This window comes from Paramormyrops kingsleyae, chromosome 25 (genome assembly GCF_048594095.1).
Source record: "Paramormyrops kingsleyae isolate MSU_618 chromosome 25, PKINGS_0.4, whole genome shotgun sequence".
NCBI classification, from domain to species: Eukaryota; Metazoa; Chordata; class Actinopteri; order Osteoglossiformes; family Mormyridae; genus Paramormyrops; species Paramormyrops kingsleyae.
Genome location: NC_132821.1, coordinates 24,948,698 through 24,971,889, shown reverse-complemented (window position 1 = coordinate 24,971,889; position 23,192 = coordinate 24,948,698). Strand labels below are relative to the sequence as shown.

The 23,192-nt window shown below is 50.9% G+C and overlaps 1 protein-coding gene across 2 annotated transcripts in view; it reads left to right on the top strand.

Annotated features, from left to right (window-relative positions):
- lrba (LPS-responsive vesicle trafficking, beach and anchor containing) overlaps positions 1–23,192 on the top strand; it is a 156,765-nt gene that overhangs the window by 102,805 nt on the left and 30,768 nt on the right. For both annotated transcript variants that reach the window (XM_072706912.1, XM_072706911.1), the window contains exons 40-44: positions 14,219–14,336; positions 14,553–14,655; positions 16,231–16,346; positions 16,548–16,660; positions 21,576–21,716. In XM_072706912.1, coding sequence (XP_072563013.1) covers positions 14,219–14,336; positions 14,553–14,655; positions 16,231–16,346; positions 16,548–16,660; positions 21,576–21,716 — 591 coding nt within the window. The remainder of the gene's footprint in view (positions 1–14,218; positions 14,337–14,552; positions 14,656–16,230; positions 16,347–16,547; positions 16,661–21,575; positions 21,717–23,192) is intronic.

Here is a 23,192-nt window from a genome sequence, read left to right as displayed (position 1 = left end):
CAGATACAGAAAAAATCATTCCTGACCAAATTAGTGTCGACGTCATTTAACATTTGTTTAAATTTGAATGAAAATTTGGCGGACTGCCTCGACATTCAGTGAGAGGGCTGCCACGGGTAATGTGTGATTGGGCTGGTACACTTTGTGCTCTTAAAACGAGCGATGAGGAGGAGTTTCGGCGAGGGCCGCACTCTGCTCCCTCCTGGCGGAAACCTGAGCCGCGCTAGGAAGATGGCGGGCCGCCAGCGGCTCCACGCCGCCCCGCCGTACGCCCGGCTCTTCCAGGCCGTGGGCCCAGCTGCATCCCGCTGCAGGAGGTGGCCTAGGCAATCACCCAACGCTACTAATTGCTTGGCAGGGCCTTGCATCTGCTCAGCAGATATGATGAAGTCATAGAACAGATGGGCCTTATACCCCCAAACCACCCCCCCCCCACACACACACTCCACCCCACCCGCTCTGACCGCCTGTTTACCTACAGTTGGCCGCTCTCTGTGTCGCGCGCCATGTTAAGTGAGCGTGATGCACTGTGGTAAGAAATTGGTTTTGCCGTGCTACTCGGATAACGATTCCTGGATGTTGTCGATGTGTCGTCTGCCGCACCTTAACACACAGGCTTGTGTCGCCAGTCGAGGCTTTGCTCAGTTGTCAGGAAGTGTTAGGTCATATCATGTTAAGGTTGCCTGCTTACAGTATCTGCTGGGTCATGATTTGGTATAATGCAAGATCAGTCTTGAATTTGTGACCGTGAGTTTTGAGTTTGTCGTCGTTAAGTGGACCAGAGAGAAATGGGCATCTGATCGGTGCCACCCTGTGTGTTGGGGGTTTGCCCTGTCGCATGGTGACCAGTGGAAGGTGACTTTCTGTGGTCCTTATAATGGGGGTTTGCCCTGTCGCATGGTGACCAGTGAAAGGTGACGTTCTGCGGTCCTTATAATGGGTCAGGAGGAGCTTTGAGGGGCTAGTTGCTGGGGAATCGTTGGGCTGAAGGAAGAATGCTCTGGATCATTGGGCGGCTCTGTGCGGATTGTCCCACCCACTCTCTAACCCCCCCCCACCACCACCACCCCCACACACAACTGCAGCTGCCAGTCAGAGACTCCAAGAGCCCATTGATTTTCCCGTTAACCCTAAGTAGTTTGTACTATGGATAACAGGCAGCTAAAGCAGGTATGTCATTATCAATGAGCTTGAGAAGAGTTGCCACAGCTCTCATTCATATCCCCCCCCCCAGCATTGACAGAGTGCATCCTGGGACAATCGATAAATCGCTCAGGCGCTCCGTGACAAACCCTGGCTGAAAGATGGAGCAGACGGCCTCCTGGCTCTCGCCTCTAGGCCTGGCGGTGTAATTAGAGCACCTGGAAGACATTAAACGTTTCCTTACCAAGGACCGGCTCATCATCATTAAAGCCATCATGTGGCGTTCTCAGTTTTCACCCCCCACACACACACACACACACTTTCGATTTGTTGTTTAGAAACAAGATTCTACTTGAGATTGCTTGGTCCATCCGTTTCCGAGCCGCGTACATTTCCACGACAGACAAGTCTAACGATCCTCCTTGCATTCCCTGAGTGCATGGAAACTCTGCTTTGCAATATTCCACACTGGACTTGTGTAGCTGTGCGGTTATACCGCTTTTTAATTTGTTGTCTGCGTTCTTCAAGAACAAGCACAGCAGCAAGTTGCCCGAATGAACAGCAGAGCGTAGAATGAAAGCTGTTTGCTTTGGTTCACTCCCCAGCGCTTGTGTATTTGTGGAGGAAAGATTCGGAGCTGTCCAATTCCTAGCACCTCCATAATAAAAATCCAATGGAGGCAGACCCAAACCCTAACACCCCTTCCTTATCTACTCTCTATCCGCATCAATAACAGTGATATGTTCTCCCAAGACTGTCGCTGTCTCGGATGTTAGAATAGGGTTATCCTAAAGAAGATATACAGGTCGCTGTTGGTACTCAGTCAAAAAGTACATTATCATCTTGTGAAGTCCACGCCACAGAGTCGAGAGGAATTGAGCGTTTATACTGTCTCACGTCGACCGTTCTCTCACCACGACGGTCGATTTATTGGCCTGATGTATAATTCGATTGGCCACTTTTTTTGGACGTATGTCCACCATATCTTCCATATGAATTTCAGTATTCATCGATGGGTGCTCGGATTGATTTTTCTGGATATTAATATTAATGAAACAATGCATTCTTTATATTTTTTTCACACTTCCGGGGAAGTCTGCAGATCTGGCCACTTGGTTCCCAGAAAGTTGGAGAGCATGACGGGCAGGACTGCCGCGGCCGGGATTTCCGCGAAAACGAACCTTAACGACAGGCCTGCGGCTAGGTGATGGCTGCTGGGTCCTGGCGCGGAGGCACTTAGCCTCGGCGTCAGATCCCCACTAACGATGACTAATGTCTCTCGGATCGAGCTGTATACCACGAGCCTGCTGATTTGGGGATTCCTGAGCGTCAGGCACTCAGCTACGCCCCATATGAGGCACTAGCCATCTTAGATCTGACAGCTCTGAAGGACTTTTCCCTGGTGTTGGTTTGCCACTCCCCTTCTTCTATCTGTTTTTCCGGTAATTAGTTTTCCTAGGAGCCATTGACTGATCCTCTCAACATTATTCTGCCATTGGCTGATCCTCACAACATTTCCCTGCCATTGGCTAATCCTCACAACATTTCCCTGCCATTGGCTGATCCTCACAACATTTCCCTGCCATTGGCTGATCCTCACAACATTTCCCTGCCATTGGCTGATCCTCACAATATTTCCCTGCCATTGGCTGATCCTCACAACATTTCCCTGCCATTGGCTGATCCTCACAACATTTCCCTGCCATTGGCTGATCCTCACAACATTTCCCTGCCATTGGCTGATCCTCACAACATTCCTCTGCCATTGGCTGATCCACTCTACATTCCCCTGCTACTGGCTGATCCTCTCAGTGCATGCTGGCTATATAGTGGTCATCAGTTAGCCAAAGTCCCACTCTGTGCATCACACATTTTTAAAGCGAAATTAGACCGTAGCCTGCTTTTCAGGGATGGCAGTGTTCTCATTTGACTGCGGTTACCCTATGCTTATTGGTTTATACAGTTGCCTTCTGTAAGCTCAAGCAGCTCTGTCATGTTTTAGTAATGCTTTCTCAGTACCCGTCTGGTTTGCTGAGTTCAAGGTCAGTCTCACAAAGATGATTCCCCCGGCTTTATCGGTGTGTCGGAATGAGCTGCCTGTTCCAGGTGGCGTGTGATGTATTCCTGCTTTCACTTGCCGCTGGCTGCCCCCTATGCATGTCTGTGTGTCACAGTAATGAGTCTCTCATCCTTGCCCCCCCCCCCCCCATCCTAGTGAAAAAGGGGTTTAATCTGCACACTAACCCACAGGACACATTGTCAGTGCATCTAGCGTCGTGCCTTCAGATTTCATTGCAACACAACACGAGCCGGTCTTCCATTTTGTCGCCGTTTCTGACTTTGCACTGTTGCATATTCGCAAATGGTAAGAACTGTCACGGTGGGATCTTACTCAAGACGATGATGGCCCGCTGAGTGTTGACCCGGGTGGGGTGGGGGCAGAGCCTCAGGGGCGCCCCGTGGTCGGCAGGAGCTTTCTCACGGGGGGGTGAGCGTTGGCCGCGGCCGTTATGTTTAATGACGCGTCCAGACTGCCTGGAATGACACCTCTGCGAGGCCCAGAGCCGGTCCCTCGCCAGCGCTTCATGCCGTTAAAGGATTTTTAATCCCCGCTTCCCAGAGAGCGTGGCTGAAATGTGGGGAAATCCGACCGGGTAGCACTCTGCTCGTTACGGGTCATCAGCCTGGGTGCTGATATTCAGCTTGTTTTTAGCTGGTTCGGAGACGCACATGAACGTGGCTCAGTCGTTTTCACGGAGCCAGCGGGGTCGGTGTGAGCGACTTCCCTCCCTCCACACCGGCCTGACAGCCGACAGCTTTCTCTCCTGCACGCGGCTTTAAAGGGATCGTGCCGGGGCCTCTGCAAGTGGCCTAAAAAGCCGTCAGCCTGCCCACCAGCCTGTCCGGAATGGCCCCCCACCCCAAACACACACCAGCTAAATCTCGGCTCTCTCCTACTACGCCACAGCACGTGTGTCGGCTGGTCACCACGGATGTAATTTCGCAGAATGGCTGCCCGGCTCCTTAAGTGCCGTATCGCGTTTCTCGTTCTGGGAATTGCTGCTTGTTTTCCCACCTTGCTGCTGGTCTGCCGGTCCTGGAAACAGCCTTCGGCTCCTGAATCTCTCTGGTTAATTGATCTAATGACTTTTTTTGCATTTCGTGCAGTGTGAAAACTGTAAAACAAACGTGTGTGTGCGCATGTGCCAAAACTTTATAATCAATTGTTTTTGTTCGTTCATTATAAATATGATTAAAAGTAGGTGCATAAAACGGGTACATGAAAATGAATAACGTATTTCATATCCAGAAAAGTAACTACCAAAGACCTCCTTTTGCAGTATCTGGAATCTCCTCTTGGTGTTTATGTAGCTCTGCAAGGTTCTTCTTGCACTAACGAGCATTAAAACACATAATTGGCCTCCTAGCTGACCACGCCTCTGATTTAATTAGTTTTTTGTCAGAATGGAAAGTTGCATCCTAAAAGCTTAACTGCAACATTTAACTTCCCAGTAAATGTACAGTGCATCTAACTCTAAAATGTCCTGGAGTGAGTTTCTCAAAGCCTTCTTAAGTCTACGTCGTTCGTAAGTTCTATCTTTTAACTTAAGAACGATGTAGCATTAAGAAGGTTAAGAGAAATCGGGCCCAGATTCCTGTGGTAGGACCTCTTCCCCTCTGCCGTCCACAGCCCCCTGAGCGCTGTCTGGTGGAAAAAGTCCCCCCCCGTCCCCACTCGCTCCCAATCCAATTAACGGTCACAATAATAGGGGGATTAGGGAGAGGTTACCTCTGAGCGGCTCCTTGGCGCTTCAGAAACGGCACGCTGGCGGCGTGGGGGAATCCGCGGAAAGCACAGCAAATGGGGGGGTGGATAATGGTGGCTAATCTGAACTCGTCTGATGTCCGCAATGGCCTGAATGTGGCGGTGGATCGGGGGGGGGGGGGGGGGAGCTGGGACAATGCCGGCGGGCTTTTAACCGCTCCGCACCAAGCCCCGAACTGTCTGCACCACTTTTCCCGGGTGCCACTCACAGCCAGGGCTTTGCATAAGAGAGACACCGGCCTTTCACCCACCGTCGGGATGGCCTCCTGTCGGGCCAGCGGGCCGGGTTAGTCAACAAGCTCGCCTCCTTAGAATTTACTCAGAGCCTTCAGATTTTACCTCGTTTTAAGGCAGCTGTTCTTCACCAGAGCCATGCCAGTCTAGTTTTGTTGGCGAGTAGTGAGTTAGGACCCTGTGCCTTCGATCGGAAGGTCGCGGGTTCAGATTCCAGGTCGGTGGAGTGATGTCATTCTTGGGCTCCTGAGCAAGACCCTTAACCCCCATTTGCTTCAAGGTCTGACCCTGCTTTCTCGAAAATGTACATCACTTAGCGTAAAACCGTCTGCTAAATACATAATAATGTCAATATTTGTGTTGAGTCTTCGTTGAGGAGTCGCTGTTCGTTTGTTGGCCATTACAAGTGGGCTCTATTTTTCGGAGATGCACCAGTACGTACTTCACCATGTTTGCTTGTTGTTAGGTCTCTAACCGTCAGTCTGCCTGGAGCTGCAAGCCTGTCCTATTTGCGTATGTCTTCCGAATTTCACGCTGCCCTTCTCCACACTCGCTTCACCTTATCCGCCTTTTATCTCGTCCATTCCGTCACGCCCTCCCGGCCCCCGAGGTTAAAGCGCCTTGAATTTAAACTCTGGGAGGAGAGATGTGGGATCTGAAGTGGTGGGGCGGGCACAGGGGAGGGGTGTGTGGGGGGGCGGGGGGGCGTTGGTAACACCCTCTGGTGCTTCTGATCCCTATCTTTGTGTAATTGGCCTAGAAAAATAAAATAGCACTTGTTCTCAATTCAGAAGCTAGAGGAGGTCTTTGGAGTTCTCTGGCTCGGCCTTTATGGTTAGCATTTACTGTTAGCATTTTACAGTTAGCCTTTAGCGTTCGCATTTACGATTACCCATTAGCATTAGCCATTAGCGTTAGCCAGAGCGTTTACCCCTTTTATGTAGCTTAACAAATAAATAATAAAAAAAAAAAAAACATTTTCTCTTTTCTGTATATGGAACGCTCGCCTGCCTTCACTCCTCCGCCTGCTTGCCCTCATATTACTCCTGAAGTGGCCCCGGAGGCCCCTCTTCCTCCGCCCACCTCCACAGCGGCTAAATGTTTAATGAGTCGCCGCATTAAAGACTTCACTTCTCCTCCAATTAACCCGGAGAGCACTCTGGCATTTTTATAAATCCACAGAAGACTTTTGTCTGCGCTTTAAAGGCTAAGCTGCTAGCACAGTGTGGGCAGGGTGAAAAGGCTAACCTGTTAGCAAACACAGTGGAAGGGAACAAAAGGCATTTTAATCCTTATTAGGGAGGAGGATTCAGGCTGGATGCCCCCAGAGCCTTTCCAGAGAGCACGGGAGGGGGGGGTGGGCAGTGCTGAACTCAAATGTTGCTTAGACTCGGATAACAGGCATAGTTTCAGTCTTAGAGTCGCACTTCAAAACTGCATTTAACATGTCGTTTCGCACATCAGCACAGCGCAATTGAGTGAGTTGACTTTTTTTTTTTTTTAATGACATAATATGTAAACAGTATATACAGAATAGCTAGTAAATGTGTGCAGGATGTTATCTGAACTTCATGTACATTGTGAGCTCCCAGAAATAGGGCCATGGGTTTCTGTAATTTCACATTTCATACTGGTTGGTGATTTGTTTTCCACCAATGTCCCGCTGGATAGTTCTCTGCCTTGGCGTGGATCTGGGGGTCCGCATCACGTGACACGTGTGTGAGCGGTCAAGCAGCACGGGTCAACTCCCTCCCAGTTTGCGAACCGCTGGGCCCTCAGCACCAATCACGTGCCACGTCTTGTATGAAGAGGTCTCTGTTTATTGGGGGGGGGCTCTTTCCCCCCCCCCCACCCCAACTGAATTTCAGTGTAGTCGGTGGGGGCAGGGTAATATGTGGCTTCCTGGTGCCACAGCCTGACCGCCGACGGACCCCCGGTTAATTGGCACAGGAGGGCAGGCTGGAGCCGTACTGCCGCCGTGAGGGGTCGGGGGTGCGTGGGGGGTGTGGCAGAGTAGGACCCGTGGCCGTGGCTGCTCTCATTAGGCAGCCCATCTCTCTGGCTCCTCGTTAATCTGACTAACTCGTTTGCTGAAGGGTTTATTTTTTTGGGTTGGGGGGGGTGGACGTTCGACTCCCCACTGCGTGTAGGATACCCCTGAAGCTGGCTGCCACTGCCTGCTTTCGCACACCATCGAGTCACCGCAGTGGCTGATCGTCACATGTGATTGGCTGAGGCAGTCAGGCTCACAGGCAATGCCTGCCAAATGGCTTCTTTCTCATTCATTCATTCATTCATTCATTCATTCACTCAGTCACTCAGGCTTTCGGCTTTTATTTTGCATCGTTTCTGACTCTCAGTCAATGACTGACTGACTGGTCGTAAGTGACAGCCGCCCGGATGTGATGTCAGCGGCACCTTTGCTCAGTAAAAGCCGCCCGCAGTGACACAGGCGTCACGGGACACAGAGGGGCAGGTGGGCTTTGACTGCGGATTGTATTGCGTGCCTGGAGTGGCTTGCGTGCCCCTCTCTGATTGATCACCCCCCTGCCCCGCACTCATTAATCTCATCACCTTATCTGTGCTGCCACTTCATTCCAGCAAAAGGCAGTGATAAATCCCACATCCATTATCCTTGCACTCATCGAGCCATGCGGAAACGCTTAATAACAGGATACAAATTGAACTTCAATCACCCCATTTTGCCGTGCGAGGCGGCGGGCGTATTAACCCGGACGTCAGGCCCGGTGTTTTCCGCGGCGCGGCGGCTGTGGCTCGCGGCAGCGGTGGCGTCGTGCCCGCCCCGACGTCTCGAATTAACCGTTTTAATGTCCACTTATTACGCATTATATAATGGCGAGTCTGTCGGCCGAAGGTAAATGTGCCCCCCCCCCCCCCACCCACACCATCTTTCTTATCAGGCTGAACACACAGGCTGAGCTCCTGGCTGATGGGGACCTTGTTCGGCGCCCCATTTATCTCCCCCCCCCCCCCCCCCCACCATGATATTTGCACCCGCAGCCTGGTAGGACGATTTCAATTAAATTTTGTCCAAAAAACTGGCGCATGGCTGAGTTCTGTCCCTGGCAGAGTGTGTGTGTGTGTGGTGGGGGGGTCGTTAGGGTGATGGACAGGCCCCTTGGCTGGAGCTAGCGGAGCGTCCGTAGTTTTTGAGGAGGGGGTTTAGATATCTCGCTTCATGTGTCCCTCTTCATCTGTGGGCTCGCGCCCCCGTCGACAGAGATGAACGACGGTGCTCAGAACGAAGCGTCCAGCAGTACCCCACCCCCACATGGGCCACCGGGCTCAGACTAACGAGGAGCACTGTGATTGGCTAGCAGCACCTCGTGGGGGGAGCGTAGGGGGGTGGTGGTAGTATTGAGCAGAGCCGTATGGTAAAACCACGGATATTTACACCACCGAGTATCAGGTCTAATTCACGCATGGCAGGAGGTACTCAGAACATGTTCCGCACTGCCTGACACATTAGTGGCCCAGGGTTCGATTCCACCAGAATCCATGGTAACAAGCATCTGGCCGCACAGGCTAGCTGTTCTCCCATTGGCTGGGCGACTTAGCTCCTGTTCGTCTACTCCGTTGCGAATTCTCCTTGAAATAGAGACCGTTTAAGTGGCTGTTTCTGTAGTCTTAGATTCCCCCCCACCATATTTCCATTTCTCTCCTGCATAAATTACACCATGCCGCAGATCAAAGGGACGTTGAGATCGTGAGGTTCCGCTTCCAGCGAGTCGGTTGCATCAGATCTGAGTAGGTGTGACCATGCGCGCTCATCCCTGAAGGTCATCTTTCTGCAGTTCTGATCCCCAGAAGAAGGTTATTGTCTCCGTCCGGTGGCTAATCTGCCGTGGATGCGCGCTGTGGAAGTGACACGGGCCGCAGGCTGACTGCGTTGGCGCCCTGGTCTGAGTTTTAGCACCAGCTGCCGTCATTGAACAGTAACTCCGTCTGGAGGGAGCACGGTTTAGCACCGGCTTCTGATTCCGCTCATGTTTGTTTGTTATCCTTCGTCGACTGTATAGTTGTTGCTGTGCCCCACAGTTAAGCTCTTCTTCAAAAGTGTCACAATCTTTGTCGGTGACCTTCTGTCTAGGAGGCTGGGGTTGTGGGAACTTAATTGACGTTCAGCCTCCTGCAGTGTGTTCTGGCTTGACCTTGCATGTCCTGCTGGTCGATCTGGGATTAGGCCATAGACACGTTCCAATATATACGTGTACCAGCCCAGGCAGTACAGGCCATGCCAAGGTGGGCTGCACATCCCTGCCCTCCCTGCACATGTGACCTGCACCCCTGTCTTCCCCTGAAAATGCGCTGCCACGTCCTGCTTCAGGCCTCGAAACCCCAGGTGACTGGGACCGTGCTGTCATTAGGTGGGAAAAAAAGATGCTCTGTCTTTGTTTTTAATTTAGCGTTTATTAGATTAAAGTGCTAATTATGCATCTCATTCTTTTGTGTGGGAGACGCGACAAACGTAGGCCTGTTTTGGATCACGTTCTCTAAGCCCTTGAATAGTACTGTGTGAAAGTCTTGGGCCGTCTGCTGAAATGATGCTTAATTGGTCTTCATGTTATTATGTCTGTCAGTGTTTCATCTTAGCCGTTTCAAAACTTGCATTTGCCGTAACCATCTAATACACCCCATGTATTTTTTTGACTAGACCACTGGCACATTTCATATGGCTAATCGATACTTCATTTACTTTTTTTTTTCATAAAATTTATGATTTAAGTGAGCTGCTGGTGAAATGTAACAAACACATGGAGTGGCTGAGGTGCCCCTGAGGAGAGCTGTTTGGGAGCTGAAGCTGTGTTCTAATAGCCAACAAGATATTAAGTGACTTTTTGGCGAACCAAAGAAATTCTTGTCAGTTTTTCTTGTTATGCTTAATTTTCATAAATTCTCCCATCGATTTGTGTTTTTGTTCGGAACACATTTACACCTACTACCCAGATAAATAGCTTTAAACATTTCCTTTGGCTGCCTATGACTTCTGCACAGTGCCGCACTTTGAAAGGTCACCCTGAAAGATAGTTGGGTCTGTCTGCTCAGCTAAACGTACTAGATTGTTTGTTTTATGAAGAGTATTTGATATTCAGTTTAAATTATTTTTTTTTTCTATGTTCTTTCACAATATCATACTGGACAGGAGTGGGTAGCATTACATTACTGCCTCATTTATACAAAATAGTTCATGAAATAGGGAGAAAGGGAAAGAAAGAATGCCAGAAGACAGTGGAGGAGAGCATTTCATATGATTTGAGTTATTTGATGTGATTTTTTTTGTAGCTTGTTACCACTGAGCATTGATGTGGGAAGGGGCTGTAAGCCACAGGCTCTGGCTCAGCCCCCCTCCCCATTTGCACGTCTCGTCCTGTTGAGCATGTCAGGTTGCTGTGAGGGCATTTAAAGGAACGTGCCGGCAGAGGGGAGCCACAGGCAAAGTCTCCCGCAGCTCTGCGCCTGCGGCGCCCCCTGTGGCAAGGAGCGGAAACAGACGGACGTCCGCGTTAAAGGGCCTCTGCCCGCTTTCCGATGGCCTGTCAGCAACGGCGGCCGCAAAGCTCCTTAAATAATTTATTGAATCCCAGTGTGTTTTTTTTTTTCTCTCAGTTTGACTTCAACTGAAGTAAACGCACCAAACATTAAAAAAAAAAAAAACGCAGAATCTGCTGGAAAACGAGTGGAATGCGATGCGGTTGCCATGGCGACCGGCAGACAGCGAAGGGCCGGGTCCTGCCTCTCTGGTCCTGTCCGGGCCCCCGCGGATGGGCAGCCCCCGCCTAATCCACATTTAATTGAACTCCAGAGACTTTGAAGTGGGTCCGGCGATCCGGCTGATGCGATTCCGGAGGGAGACGTCGGCCTTTTGCCGGGCCGGGGCCGCAGCTGCTGCCGGTGCCGTCGCCCCCGTTTAATGAGCACTTTAGGAGCTGCCATCACAGAGCCCCCCCCCCCCCCCCAAACACCCTCGCTCTGCTCATTTGAATATTTTTGATTAATGCTGTTCCCGCTCCGTCACCAGGGCGAAGTGGCCCCCTCCTTGCCAGTCCACAACACCTTGGTAATTAGGCTCTGAGAGGAGCAAGGTAGCGGTGGAAGGGGGGGGGGGGAGTAAACGGCAAAACAACAAGATGAGATGAGGTTGAATTGCACAGACAGGCTGTGGCGTCGGCGGAGTGTCACGCCGGCTGACACGCTCCGTAACAAGTTACTCTGACGAGCTCCGCGTCCGTCGAGAGACTCCGCCGAGTTCATCCACAGGCTCCGTAATTTATTTCTTTTCCCGAGCCCCAGCTGACAAAATGATAGTTAACCCCCCTTCTAGAGGGAGCCAGCCGGTTTCGGCTTTGCGTCGCCGGGCATTCCCATCCCCTCTGCAGGTCCGTCACTGCCCTACAGGAATGGCCCAGAACCTGGCGGACGAGCTGTCTCCCACTAATGAGGGTTCAACAGGAGTCTCTCTTTCTGATTGGCCTGTTAGCTGGCTGCAAGTTCTGTGATTGGTCGAGCAAAATCATTATGGCTTCTTTTGTGTTGTTACTTTTTTTTTTTTTTTTGCTACAACAGATACAACAGCATCCATAGTTTTCTTTGTGCTGTTTGATGCTGTAAGCATTTTCTAATTCATGAAGGACCTTTGTAAAAATTGAAATGTTCATGCTATCCTATCGATATTATATCGCACACGCACAATAATCACCAGGGCTTCAGGTGACGGGCAAAACATTTGGCCGGTCGCCAGGTTTGCTGAACTATACAGACATTTATTTACGCCCACAAATTGGTAAGCAGATTAGTAGTATGGCTAAAATATTAATGAGGCATTTTATGATGCCCAAAAGTCAGTAGTCAGTATTAATTTGGCATATCCTTATGTTTAATAAATATGTCAGACTTTAAACTGCAAAAAGTAGCACCACACCATCGACATCTTTTTACCTTGTTTATCCGCAAGATCTCCTCTTTTAGAGGATGTGGTGGCTGCTGAGCTGTTCCTTTCTGTTTCATATCGCACTGAAGTATACCAAACCACAGTATACCAAACCAGAGTATACCAAACCACAGTATACCAAACCAGAGTATACCAAAACAGTATTGTATGGTGTGCTCCGCTAACCGAATTTAATAAACAAAAAGATACACCAAGTTTATACAGATTGCTAACTTTTGGGTGTCACAAAACACATCTCATTAATATTTTAGCTGTACTACTAATCTGCTTAAATTGTAGGTATAAATAAACGTCTGTATAATCCTGAAAAGCTTGTGTCCAGCCAAATGATTCGCCGGTCACCTGAAGCCCTGGTGATTATTGCACATGCGCGATAAAATATCGATATGATATCGCTCAGCCCTACTACCACTGCTTCGTTACCAAATCTCCTGCTTCTTCTGTTGAGTATCTATTATCTGAGTGTGTCACCTCACCAGTAGGGATTGAGCCCAGCGTTTAAATCTGTATTTTTTCAGGCAGCAAAATTTATTTATGTTTTTATTCGAATAAAAGGGGAAATGCGTGTAACAATCCATTTTTTTTTGTTTTTATTGCACTCATTTTATTCATCTAATTTTAAGATGTATTAAAATGTTCTACAATTAACTTACTGGGTCTATGAAAAACATAAGCCAGTATTACATACAAGTGTTCATAATTATTATAATGAACTATGTATAGCTATAAACTTTGAAAGGAAACTCATTTCAAAAACAACATTCTGTCATAAACAAAACTCTAAACTACACTAATAAATGCCTGTGTGAACATTGTGAAACTGCCCCCCACCCACCCTGATATGAAGACGCTGAACAGACAGAACATAAACACAAAAAAAATCATCATACATAAAAATGGTTTTCTCTCAAGTGACATATGCCAAGAACAAAAATTAACCCCTAAGAGATCTGGTAGTACACAAGTCCAGGTCATGTTCTGTCCAACAGAACGTTAGGCAATATGGACGCTATGCAAACTTCATACACACTGTATACATACCTATTTGGTATACTGCGTCTGTACTGGGGGTAGGCGACGCTGATCCTGGAGTGCCGATGTCCTGCCGCTCTTCTATCCTGCCTGATGCGTTGCCATCTGCCTGAGATCACGTGTGATCCATGAGAGAGAAGGTAGGATGGAAAACCTGCTGGATAGCAGCACTCCAGGATCCGGGCTGCCTACCCCTGGTCTGTACTGTATTGTGATGGCCAGAACGACGCTTAATGAACCATCCGTTTGCTGTTGCTGTTTTTGCACACCACAGGTTTTACACTTTTTCATTTTTTCGCAAGCTGCGGATTTTTTAATTCCGGTTAAGCGTTGGAAAGTTGAGTGAACAACTATAAATGAAAATATAAGCCAAATAAAACACGTTTCCTTTATAACATGGAAAGAGTATGTAACAGCGCATGTCTGACATCCTATTAACTGGTTGCGTGATGATGGCAAATTCATGGCCGTCCTTTAAGTTTAAATGCAATAGTTAACCGTTTCATCCCATGAAACAGAGCAGTTTTTAATGTCCCTTGTAGACAGAATGCCTCAAATTTTCTCTGCTGTAATAACTGCTAGAGGAGGTAAATTTTGATGAATTAAAGGTATGATGTTGTTTTGCTAATTTAGGTACTCAGATTGTGAACATTCTGCAGGTTTTGTTTCTACTTTCCTAAAACAAACCACTCTTAAAATATTTCTGAAAGACCTGCCTTCTGTGCTTTGCTGAATACCGTATTCGGATGCAGCTTCACCGCTATTCATGCATGTTCTCTGTATAAGGAAACTCTTTCATGTTAGAAGTATGGATGATCTTGTAGTGGAGTAAGTGGTCAATTTATAGCGTCCCGCCCCCAAAGTTATTCTGAATGGAAACTATTCTCCGGTTAAAAATAATGTGTTTTCCATGGGCACTGATCAATACAGGCCATCAATCGCAACGCGTTTCTGCCTGTGGTACGCTAACACCCACCTCCATCTGTCCCCCCCAAACCCCCCCACCCCCAAAGATCCTGGCCTACACAGAGGGCCTTCATGGCAAGTGGCTCTTCACGGAGATCCGTGCCATCTTCTCCCGGCGCTACCTGCTACAGAACACGGCGCTGGAGCTCTTCATGGCCAACCGGAGTGAGTGTCCCAGCCAGACGTGGAGGCAGATCATCATGGAAGCTCATGTTATGAATGTAGCTTTGGTTCATCTTCATCTCATGGCTTCACGTTCTTTTCCATAACGACGGGATTATCTCCTCCTTACAGCTTTGCTCTTTCGGCTGAGTTTGCATTACTGTCCCGGGTCTCCCTGCCTCCGTTTCTGCCCCGTAACGCCGTCTTTCCCTTCCCCAGCCGCCGTCATGTTCAACCTCCCCGACCCGGGCGCCGTGAAGAAGGTGGTGCACTGCCTGCCCCGCGTGGGGGTGGGCACCAACTTCGGCCTCCCCCAGACCAGGTAAGCAACCTCACTGCGCGTCCGGGTTCTGGTCAGAGTCCTGTGAGGGGCTCTGACTATGGCCTGGGCCTGGTTAACCCCCCTCAAGCCGTCCTGGGTCAGTACGGCAGGTGAGTAGAACATTCGGGTTTGCCTCTGACAGGGACGTCATGCTCCCCCCCCCCCCCCCATTAACTGAGGGGGCTGTAATTACCCTTTATGCAAACAGCGCCGGCTTGTTTATTGCTCCCTCTTACAAGAAAAACGAGGCCGGGGAACAGGAAAGCCTCGGGGGCGGCATTAGGCCAGCCTGGCCCTGGCAGTGCCAGCGTAGCGTCTGCGGGACTATCTGCGAGGGCTTCTGCGCACATCTGCGGGACCGTCTGCTCACGTCTGCGGGGGCATCTGTGCACATCTGCAGGACCATCTGTCTGCATCCGTGAGGGTGTCTGCGGCGCGGTCCGTGCACGTCTGTGGGGCAGACTGTGCGTGTTTGCGGGGGCGTCTGCATGTGTCTGTGGGGCGGTCTGTGCACATCTGCGGGGGCGTCTGCACACGTCTGCAGGGGCATCGCATGCCTGCGGGGGCATCTGTGCACATCTGGTGGACCGTCTGCACGTGTCTGCGGGCCCCCAGAAAGAGCCGCTAACCGCTGTTCAGGCAGTCTGGGTCGCCCGCAGGGTCACAGTTAAGTCCCCGCACTCATTGGGCCATTTCGGTCTGTTGTGGAATTTAGTTTGTTTGTTTACACCTGTTTGTCGGTGTCGTCTCAGCCTCATAAATCGCCCTCATGCTGTGGGTAGCCTCTCGCCATTCCGACATGTCATCACGTGTGACCGGCGACTGTCTCGCGTGACGATGTCCAGGGCACCGTGTGACCCCCCCGGGCAGTGGGTTGGACAATGTCAAGTTATTTTCAACCTCCTCTGTGAAACAGAGCAGGACCGCTGTGGACGGGGCGGTCTGCACTTCAGAGAGCCATAATGACTGTAATCTTACACCCTGACAGTGATTAATATGTTAATTTGCCATTGTTTTAATTGGATTGCGGGTCATTTGTTTTGGGGCTACATATTTCATGGTGGGGGGGGGGGGTGGTTGGCGGGGGGGGCAAATTTAATGCTCTCCGCACGCTGCCTTTGTGTTGTTTGGCGGCTGTTATTTCTGCCGAATATCCTGTGCGGTTTTCATCAAGGATAGGTGATTATGGGAAGCTTAGAATCCTGTGTATGTTTACGTTTCTGGGAAAGCAGAAGGAATAAGTCAGCGAGGTCGGTGCCTTTTGGTGTCTCAGACCTGCTTCCCCACTCTGGTGTGAAGGAGGTAGAGAAGGTCTTCTGTGTTATTCAGCTTTGAGGACTGACGCGTGTGTGCGCTCATGCCCCAGAAGGTCACTAACCGCCCATTTCAACGGGGGTGATGAAGGGACCTTGTATGCTGTCTGGGTATGAACACACGGTGCCTCTCCGCCGTCACCCTCACCGATGAGCGGGAACGGCATCGGCGCGTGGGAATGCTTTGGAGTGGCCTGCGGGGGACTTTCCGCGGGGCCCCCATGAGGTGCCTCACCCTTGGCTCTGTGCCCCACCCCCCCAGACGCATCTCCCTGGCCAGCCCCAAGCAGCTCTACAAGGCCTCCAACATGACGCAGCGCTGGCAGCGGCGTGAGATCTCCAACTTCGAGTACCTCATGTTCCTCAACACCATCTCTGGTACGCTGTGGCCTCCTCCTCCTCCTCCTCCTCCATACAGTCAGGCTGATTGAATGTGTGAGTGTGCATGTGTGTTTGCGCTGTGATGGACTGGCACCCCATCCAGGACCATCTCTTGATAACCTACCAAGCTGCTGGATATGGGCCCCGAGCAGTGAATCGGTACAGGATGCCTGACCGTCTCCTTGTCGCGTTCCTCAGGGCGTACCTTCAACGACCTGAACCAGTACCCCGTGTTCCCCTGGGTCATCACCAACTACGACACAGAGGAGTTGGACCTCACACTGCCCAGCAACTTCAGGGACCTGTCCAAGGTGAGGCTGCAAGGATAAGGGTGGGGGGTGTTAGTAGGGGGGCGCCGTTTCTCCACTGGTTGGTGGGGACAACTCAGTCTCTTCCTGTTAACACTGGGGAACAAGAAAGGTCACCATTGTCCTGCTTTTATATCGGCTCTGAAACGTGACACATCACATTCTACTGGATTTCTCTTGCCTCCACTGAGTGGGGTTAGGGGTAGAGTTAGGGGTAGGGTTAAGGTCCCACAGAAGCATATAATGGGCCGGTCAGGATTTCTGTCAGCCACAGTATAAAAACAGTGGTTTGCGGTCACCTATTGTGAGACTAAGTAAAGTAGCCAATCAATGACTCGGTTTATCGAATATTGTTTCTGATTGCGTATTCTTATAAACTTCTTTTTATGAAGCAATTCATAGCGTCATCTTCACGGTTATTTGAAAATCGGATTGGCCATTAAGGAGGAAAAATTAGGGAATGGTTTCCTGACCCACTGGAAGAGATCAATAACACGGGACTTCTGAAAAATAACTTTGCCGAATGTGGGGTTGCAGGGCTTAAGTTCCCTCCTGCTGAAGTGCCCTTAGTGAGTGGCAGTGGAATTGGGACACTTGCTCTGCACTCTGACACTGTAAGGACCCTTCTGTGTGCACGTTGGACCCCTGCCTCTCCTCCTGGACACTTAACGGGGAACTCTAAAGGGCATGATTATTCAGGTCCACCCTTTGGCCCGGGTTCCCAGTAACGTAAGTGCCTGTGAGCTCACCCCGAACGTGGGTGTGTGTTTGTGGTTTCATATGGACAGCGTCCAGGGGAATTCGGACAGCCGGGTCGGGTCAGGGTGTGCATTCCCTGTCAGCCCGGTTTCATTCCCGCTCCCACTGGAAAGTGCTCCGTTTGGAAAACACTTAGCCGCTCTCCTTCCCTGTTAACGCCGAACATAAGCAAAGCCCCCAGGCGCTGTCCCCGGCTGCCCCCCCCCCCCCCCGAATCCGTGCTCCTGCCACGCCGAGGCATGTAAAATAAACAGCTTCCTTTCGCTGCTGCACTCCGGGAATTTTCCTCATGTTCCCCAAGGAGCCAATTAATGACCTTCACACTTAGCGGGGACTTGCCATTGTGCTAACAGAGAGACAGATTAGAGTCAGGAGGGGGAAGCAGGACTTCGTCATGCTCTTCCTGTGGTTTAAACAGCCCCTTTTTGTCGGCATTTTCGCTCCGCTGTCGTTTAATTCCCGCTGTCCGCGCACCAAAGCAGCTCGAAGTGCCAGTTCGCGGTTTAGCTGTATATATTCGGTTTCCTTGTCGGAGGGTTTGGGGCGATGAGTGTTTTGTCGTTCCCCGAAGCGGGCCTTGCCGGCGCGGAGGTGTGGCGTTCCGCGAGACAGACGGCCGGCGGGATTCCCAGTTAATTTGGGGGGCCATTAATCACTTCACGGCGCTGATTAGTAGGGGTGTAATTGCGATTGATAATTGTTTAGCGAGCAGCCTCTTTAATCACCGGCTGGTGTGCCACCGTTGCGATACCGATCTCCACATGGTGGCTTGACGTGGGGGTGTGGGACAGTGTGGGGGGGGGGGTTTCCTCTCTCAGATGCTGTCTCACCTGGATGTGGGGCCTGGTGCCTCTCAGGTAGTGGCTGTTCGTCAGATCAGAGGGCCTTATGCTTGGGGGGTGTCCGCTTCCTGGCTGACTCCAGGAGATGATGGGTCATGCAGGCCGTTTGAACTTTGACATACTCACATAGTCACATGCATGATTCCAAAACAATTGGCGTGAATCCCACCGCCCTTTGCTGTGTGTGTGTTTTCTGGGTGCCCCCCCCAGCTGCCCCCCCACCTCGTCCGATGCTGGCCTCCTGTCCTTTGTCATGCAGATGGATGCGGGGGTAACAATGGATGTGTTTATAAGAAGCCGAGCCGCTCCCCCCGGCTCTTATAGGCACCGTTTAGATGGTGTCCGTCCCCGGCTTTGACACGGCCATCAATTGCGGAGGGGGGGGGGGGGGTGCACGCAATGGTGGGAGGAGCAGGGGATTACTCTAAAGGTGGGCTGATGGAACCAAGGGTCTGTCTCGAACAAAATGGCGGCATAAATCACACATTAACGCCGCGAGACGGCTGTAGCAGACAGCCCCCCACCCCCCCCCCCGGGCTAATGGGCTCGAGAAATCCACGAGGCCGTACCTCTCCGGCCCGGGGCTCGGGAGTTCTCACTTAACAGGAAGCGGGGTGAGCTGGGAGCAGGGCGGAGGGGGCGGTGGGGATCTCAGCCTTTGCCCCGCCCACATCCTGTTGCTGCTGCTTTGGTGTCTCTCCCAAGGAGGAGGGGAAATGACGTCATAATGTGTGTTGGCTGTGTTTTGGTCTGATGTCTGTGTGTCATGTTTACACGACTTAAACACATATATTCTGCTTATTGTAACTACGCCTCAGTGTATGTCCCCCATGCACGTTACATGCGGAGATGACATTATGGACACTTTCACTTGACTTCAATGAAGCGTCGTTGTGTGATGGTGTGGCTGCAGTGTTCCTGCCAGAGAGCCCTTCACGGTGCCCCAGTTATTAAATCAAACCCCCCACCCCACCCCACCTGCCTCTCCACCCATGATCAGTCTCCCACTGCCCAGTAGCTCGCCCCCACCCCCCAGCACCGCGCTCACATGTGAATCGTTTGCTGTATGACAGTGAATGCCGCCTCCCCCACCCCCCCCCAAACAGCTCCAGCTCTGTGCTCAGTCAACCTTTCATGCCTGGGGGGGGGGGGGGGCTTTGCCATCCCCCTCTTTCTCTTTCAAGGAGCGAGCAAATCTCTGCAATCTTTATTACATCTGTTATATTCACGCCGTTGACAGGGCTGCGTATCAGCTTCTGACCGCTGGACCGTGAACGCTGTCGCTTGTATCGTCTCTCTCTGATGTGCGATTCGGGGAACGCCCTCCCCCTGCTGCCCCCACCTCCCCTCCCCGGCCCCCGGCCGCAATGACAGGCGGCCCGGTCACAGGGGACCCGCGGCATGGAGAACTGGAATCGCGGCATGCCCGTCTCATGGCCTTGTACCGCCGTGCAAATTTACGCTCTTTGTATCAGTTATTACCCCCTGCAGCCTGTCTCATCGTGACCTCTAACCCCGGCCAGCGCATAAAACCCGGTGAAACGTAACAGTGCCACCCGACCCGGAGCGGCACGGCCCGCTCCGAGCCGAATACTGAAAGCACGCCTCTGGCCTGATGTTCCCGTATTGGTCTTTGGAGGGATTTTTAATGTGCGGTTTTGACAGCTGCAGGACTCGAGTGACTGAAACAAGCCCGAGCTTATAAATATTTGACCGTCGTGTTTGTGTTACGACTCTGCGGTGTGTAGCCGTGTCGACTGCTGAAATGTTAATGCTTTGCCGACCTTCCTCTCTGCACCGAGCGCGCTGGTTTCTGCTTTGCTGTAAAAAAATAATAAAAAAAACACATCATGCAGTTGTTACTTTAATGTGGCCAGTAGGTAGCAGCTTCATGTCGTTAAGGAAATTGTGTGCTGCTCCTTCAGTGAGTCTCCTCAACCGTGAGTGATCCGCTTTTCAGGCTTCTGTTCCTCGTTAGACGTTCAGGCTTGTCGCTCATGATGATTTTAGTCGACGTTCTTTTTTTTCTTTAAAGAATTAAAATACAGTTTGTTTTCCCGAACTGTGTCAGTGATCCTTTTTACCATTTATTTTTCAGTCTTAATTTAGCCATGCGAGCTTCACCGGAATGATGGCATCCCATAATCGTTATGTTTTGAATTCAGTTTGTTTCCAGTTGGCGCACATAAATGGGCAGCAGGTGGCGTGATGGTTAACGATGTGGGCTTTGGATAAAGACAGTAAATAATAAATAACAGATGGGTACATGAGTTTGCGCAGCGTTGGCATTTACGTGGCCTTTGCCCAGTCCGTCGAAGGCCGCGTTCCGGCACTGAGCATGGCGGTCCCGATGCAGGGCGTGCTCACCAGAGTACCCATCCATCTCTGACTGTAAGCGGCGCGGTGCTCGCCGGCGGGATCCGTGCCGATATCTGCACTCCGTGTTTCCTCACCCTCCTCCTTTTTCCCCTTTAATGAGGGGCGGCGTTATTAGGGCTATAAATCAGAGCCGGTCCACCATGTATAATTCAGCGTGTGTATTCCCGCTGTAGCTGGCCCGAGCGAGTGGCCCGTGTGTCACTGTCAGGCCCCCGGCCCCCCCCTCCCCCGCTCTTAGGCCCCGCACGGTGGGGTCCCCCCGCGATCGATAGCAGAGCGACCCTGCAGATATGATATGAAAGGGACGGAATCGATCCGCAGCGGGGGCTGCCCCCACTCCCAAAACGCTGTCATTCCCTTGCCATTGATCTTGTGGGCTTGGGTGGTGGCATTGGGTGGTGGCATTGGGGGGGGGCGGGGGGGGGGTCATTAAGTCATTGGCGGAGTAATAAAAACTGAAGTGGATAAAAGTGATTCCTATAAATCACGTGAGGTGCGCTGGGTGTCGGGCGCGGAGATCGATAACGAAATGCGAGCCGTTCATATATATATACGTATCAAACGCAGCTCATTATGCGTTATATGAAAGCAGAGCAGCGCATTTCCTGCAGTGTATCGTACGCAGTAATAGAGGCCCCGCCCCCTGTAACCCAGGCAGCACAGTGGAGTGCTTTCTCTTTTTACAAGCTTATCGATCGTCACGGGCATCCTATCTTTGGTTTTATAAGTGCAGTTTGAGTGGGTTTTCTGCTTCTGTAGCTGTGCTGTAACTAGCAGCTACATGGGGAACTCTAGGGCCCTGGGGCTGCCTTCTTCACTCAGTTGCCGTAATGGAGTGACCCATTCCTTCCAGGCCATGGTGGTTGAGGGCGTCTGCCCTGTTGGGTTTGCTGACGTACCTGTCTGTGCCATCCTGTGTCTCTCGCCCCCCTCCCCAGCCCATCGGCGCCCTGAACCCCAAGAGGGCGGCTTTCTTCTCTGAGCGCTTCGAGACCTGGGAAGATGAGCAGGTGCCCAAGTTTCACTACGGCACCCACTACTCCACCTCCAGCTTCTCCCTGACGTGGCTGCTCAGAATCGTAAGTATTGAGGGCGGGGTTCACGTCGTCAAACAGCGCCACTTGCTGGCGGGGGGCTGATCCAAAAGCTGTCAGCGGGACTACATTTCCCAGCTGTCAGCAGTCTCCCGCAATGTTTTTATTTAACTGCGTGGTTGCGTGCCGAAACGCGGCCAACAAATCACCCGTCACCGCCACCGCGTCGGCATGTTTATGGCCCTAGATGACTGCCAGACGCATCCCCATTTTACGGTTACTGTAATTTGCATATCTGTCACACCCAAGTATCGCGGCTAATTTGCGGATTACAACTTAGCGGCGCCGCTGCGAATGTCAGGGTGATTTATGTCCTGGCGAGCTCAGGGCTTATCTGCATGCTAACGTATGCGTGCCGCCTTGTTTGTTCCTTCCATATTCATGTGTTGTGTCCCCTCGTCTTATGTCGAATCGGAGGGAGCCTTTGCATACATAGAACGGCCCACGGTTTTGCCTCGATTTTTACCTGGGGGGTCGAGACTATTTGAGACGTTTATATTCTAGCAGTACGGCAGCACATCTACAAATTACGCCCTTTGTCCATCTGACCTTCATTTAATCGGATGAAAGAGTGCTAACCCCAACCCCCAAATCTTAAAAAACAGTAACTAAAAAAGATTTCAATAATGAAAAAAATGAAAGAAAGATGCAAAACCCTCTATACCCCTATTATTCAAATCCCGGTCCTCGAGGTCCGAGCCCTGCTGGTTTTCCAGCCTTCCTTTACCTGTGAGCCAGGCGTGAAGCCTCTGACCAATCAGAATCAGTAATTATTAAACTAACTACCTGGGAGAACTGAAAACAAGGCCTGGATTTGGAATCGAGGTCCAGATTTGAAGAGCCCTGCTCTATACTCATACTCAGGTTTAGGAGCTGGGGGAATGGGGGGTCACTTGTATCCCCCCAATATTTAATTTGGCATCATTCGTTCCTCCAATAAAAAAGACCTTAGCATTTAATTTATTTGCTGTCTCCCCCACCCCAATATCAAACTCCTAGAATGTAGTGCACAACAACGAAATGTGTCCTCTGCATTTAACCCGTATGTGACATAGCAGGGGGCAGCTAATTCAGCGCCCGGGGAGCAGTGCTTGGGGGCGGTACCTCAGTGGTGTCCTGCTGGTCAGGGATTCGAACCTGCAATCTTTGAGTTACAAGTACGCGTCCCTAACCATTAAGCTACCAATGCCCCCACCCTCACACACAGATACGCTTTAAAACTCCTCAGTCCCAGTTTGTGGGGTTGAAGCCCCATATTACAGGTGCCTGTAGGTTAAGAACACCAGACGCATTATTCATGCTTAAGCAATGAAAAAGCTGTGATTTCTGATTGGCCGGCAGCTCTCCTGGCTCTATACAGGTCATGTGGCCCTAATTGTTTTAATCCCATTCAGCCCTGATGTTCATTTATAAAACCTTTGATGTTTTAGAACAAGAAGCAAGAGGAAAATAACCCAGTAA